The sequence below is a fragment of the Manacus vitellinus genome, unplaced genomic scaffold (assembly GCF_001715985.3).
Source record: "Manacus vitellinus isolate BGI_N305 unplaced genomic scaffold, ASM171598v3 scaffold_12_pilon, whole genome shotgun sequence".
In the NCBI taxonomy this organism is placed as follows: Eukaryota; Metazoa; Chordata; class Aves; order Passeriformes; family Pipridae; genus Manacus; species Manacus vitellinus.
This window is the reverse complement of record NW_021938949.1, coordinates 18,185,860-18,187,330: the sequence shown is the minus strand read 5'-3', so window position 1 is coordinate 18,187,330 and position 1,471 is coordinate 18,185,860. Positions and strand designations below refer to the sequence as shown.

The 1,471-nt window shown below is 55.7% G+C and overlaps 1 protein-coding gene across 4 annotated transcripts in view; it reads right to left on the bottom strand.

Moving 5' to 3' along the window:
* The window catches only part of UBN1 (ubinuclein 1), a 26,926-nt gene extending 25,538 nt beyond the window's left edge, over positions 1-1,388 (bottom strand). For 3 of the 4 annotated variants that reach the window (XM_018067555.2, XM_018067554.2, XM_018067556.2), the window contains exon 1: positions 825-1,388. In XM_018067555.2, coding sequence (XP_017923044.1) covers positions 825-1,064 — 240 coding nt within the window. In that variant the 5' untranslated portion in view covers positions 1,065-1,388. The remainder of the gene's footprint in view (positions 1-824) is intronic. The other variant, XM_018067553.2, reaches the window with a different exon arrangement.
* Between the last annotated feature and the right edge of the window lie 83 nt (positions 1,389-1,471).

Here is a 1,471-nt window from a genome sequence, read left to right as displayed (position 1 = left end):
GCCCAAGCAGCATTCAGCAGCCAAGGACATCGAGGACGGGGCTTGGAGCAACCTGGGCTAGTGGAAGGTGTCCCTGCCCATGGCAGGGGGGGGAACAAGATGGGTTTGAAGGTCCAACACAAAACACTCTGTAATTCTGAGAGTGTCTCTGTTTTGGGTGCTCTCTCAACTAGTTCTGTACCTGTCTGTTTATCCCAACTACCAAAAAACCTCTAAAAATAAGCAGCATTAAACCCTACCTGACTGTAATCAGTTCTGAAGAGCAGCAGTAAAAATTAGTAGAATCCAGTAAGTTTCTTTCCATAGAAAACAACTCATAATACAAAGTTTAGATTCTGCAGGAGTGTGCATGTCATTGTTTCCTGAGAAATGGCTTTTGACAGCAAAGAGAACTGTCAGGTAACACCTGAAAGCACCACATCCCCCACCCATAAGGAGATACCAAGGACTGAAGTGTGAATATTGATGTGCAGCAGAGCACAGTCCTCAAAAAGATACTCCAGAAACACCCCTCCTCTGGTCCTCTTCGGAGAAGAGCAGGCCAGGTACCAAACCCCACTTCAGATCAGTCCTTTCTAAACTAAACAGGCTTTACATCCCACAGCCTGCCAGCAACACAACACCTTTCCAACACAAAATTCCAGCCAAGGCAAAGGAGTGACACAGCGTGGCCTGACAAGGAATCCTGTCTGGACATCAGTTCTCCTGCCTGTGGGATGCTCGAGTACCCTCCTCCCCGCCTCAGCAAACACAGAACCAGCTCCCAAAGCAGCAACGCTGAGACAGGCACGGCACAGGTTCCCAGAGGCCAGGAGGGCACTCACCTTGTCACCTGAGGAGCTCCCTTTGACCTTCCCCCGGCAGCTCTTGAGCAGGTCTGGGTAGAAGAACTCGGGGCAGCGCTTGTGGTCGGGCTCGAAGAGGGTCAGTGTGATCCGCACGGCCGTGGCCGTCGGCTCGGGCTCCGGGGGCTGCTCCCCGTCCTCCCTGCGGGACCTCTTGAGGAAGCTGCTGCTCAGGGGGCCGTGCAGGGTGGTGAACGACACCCTGTGGGGCTCTGTCATGGCTCTGGCCAGGGCTCACCAGCCCTCACGGCATCGTTCCCTCTGCATCGGGGAAGGGCTGTCCGGCCGCACGGAGGGACCGCACCGCTGGCTGAGGATGGCGGGGGGTGTTGGCAGCAGGACAAGTCCTTTGGTTTGGGAGTTTTCCTGGGAAATGACAGAGGGCTGTGCTGCCAGCGCCTGCTGCAATTGTTAGAGAGAAAGAAAGAGTAAGTCAGTCCTTGCACCAGAATTCCCTCCAGCGCTGGCAGCCTCCCATTGCCCCTCCTGTCCATCCACAGGTCTCCCTCCTCACACCACACCGCTCCATGCGTAAGGGCTGAAGGAAATCCAGCTGCCAGGGAACCCAAACGTCCCCGCCAGACGGTCTGTGACAGGGCCCAGCATCCCCGGGCACAAACACCGGC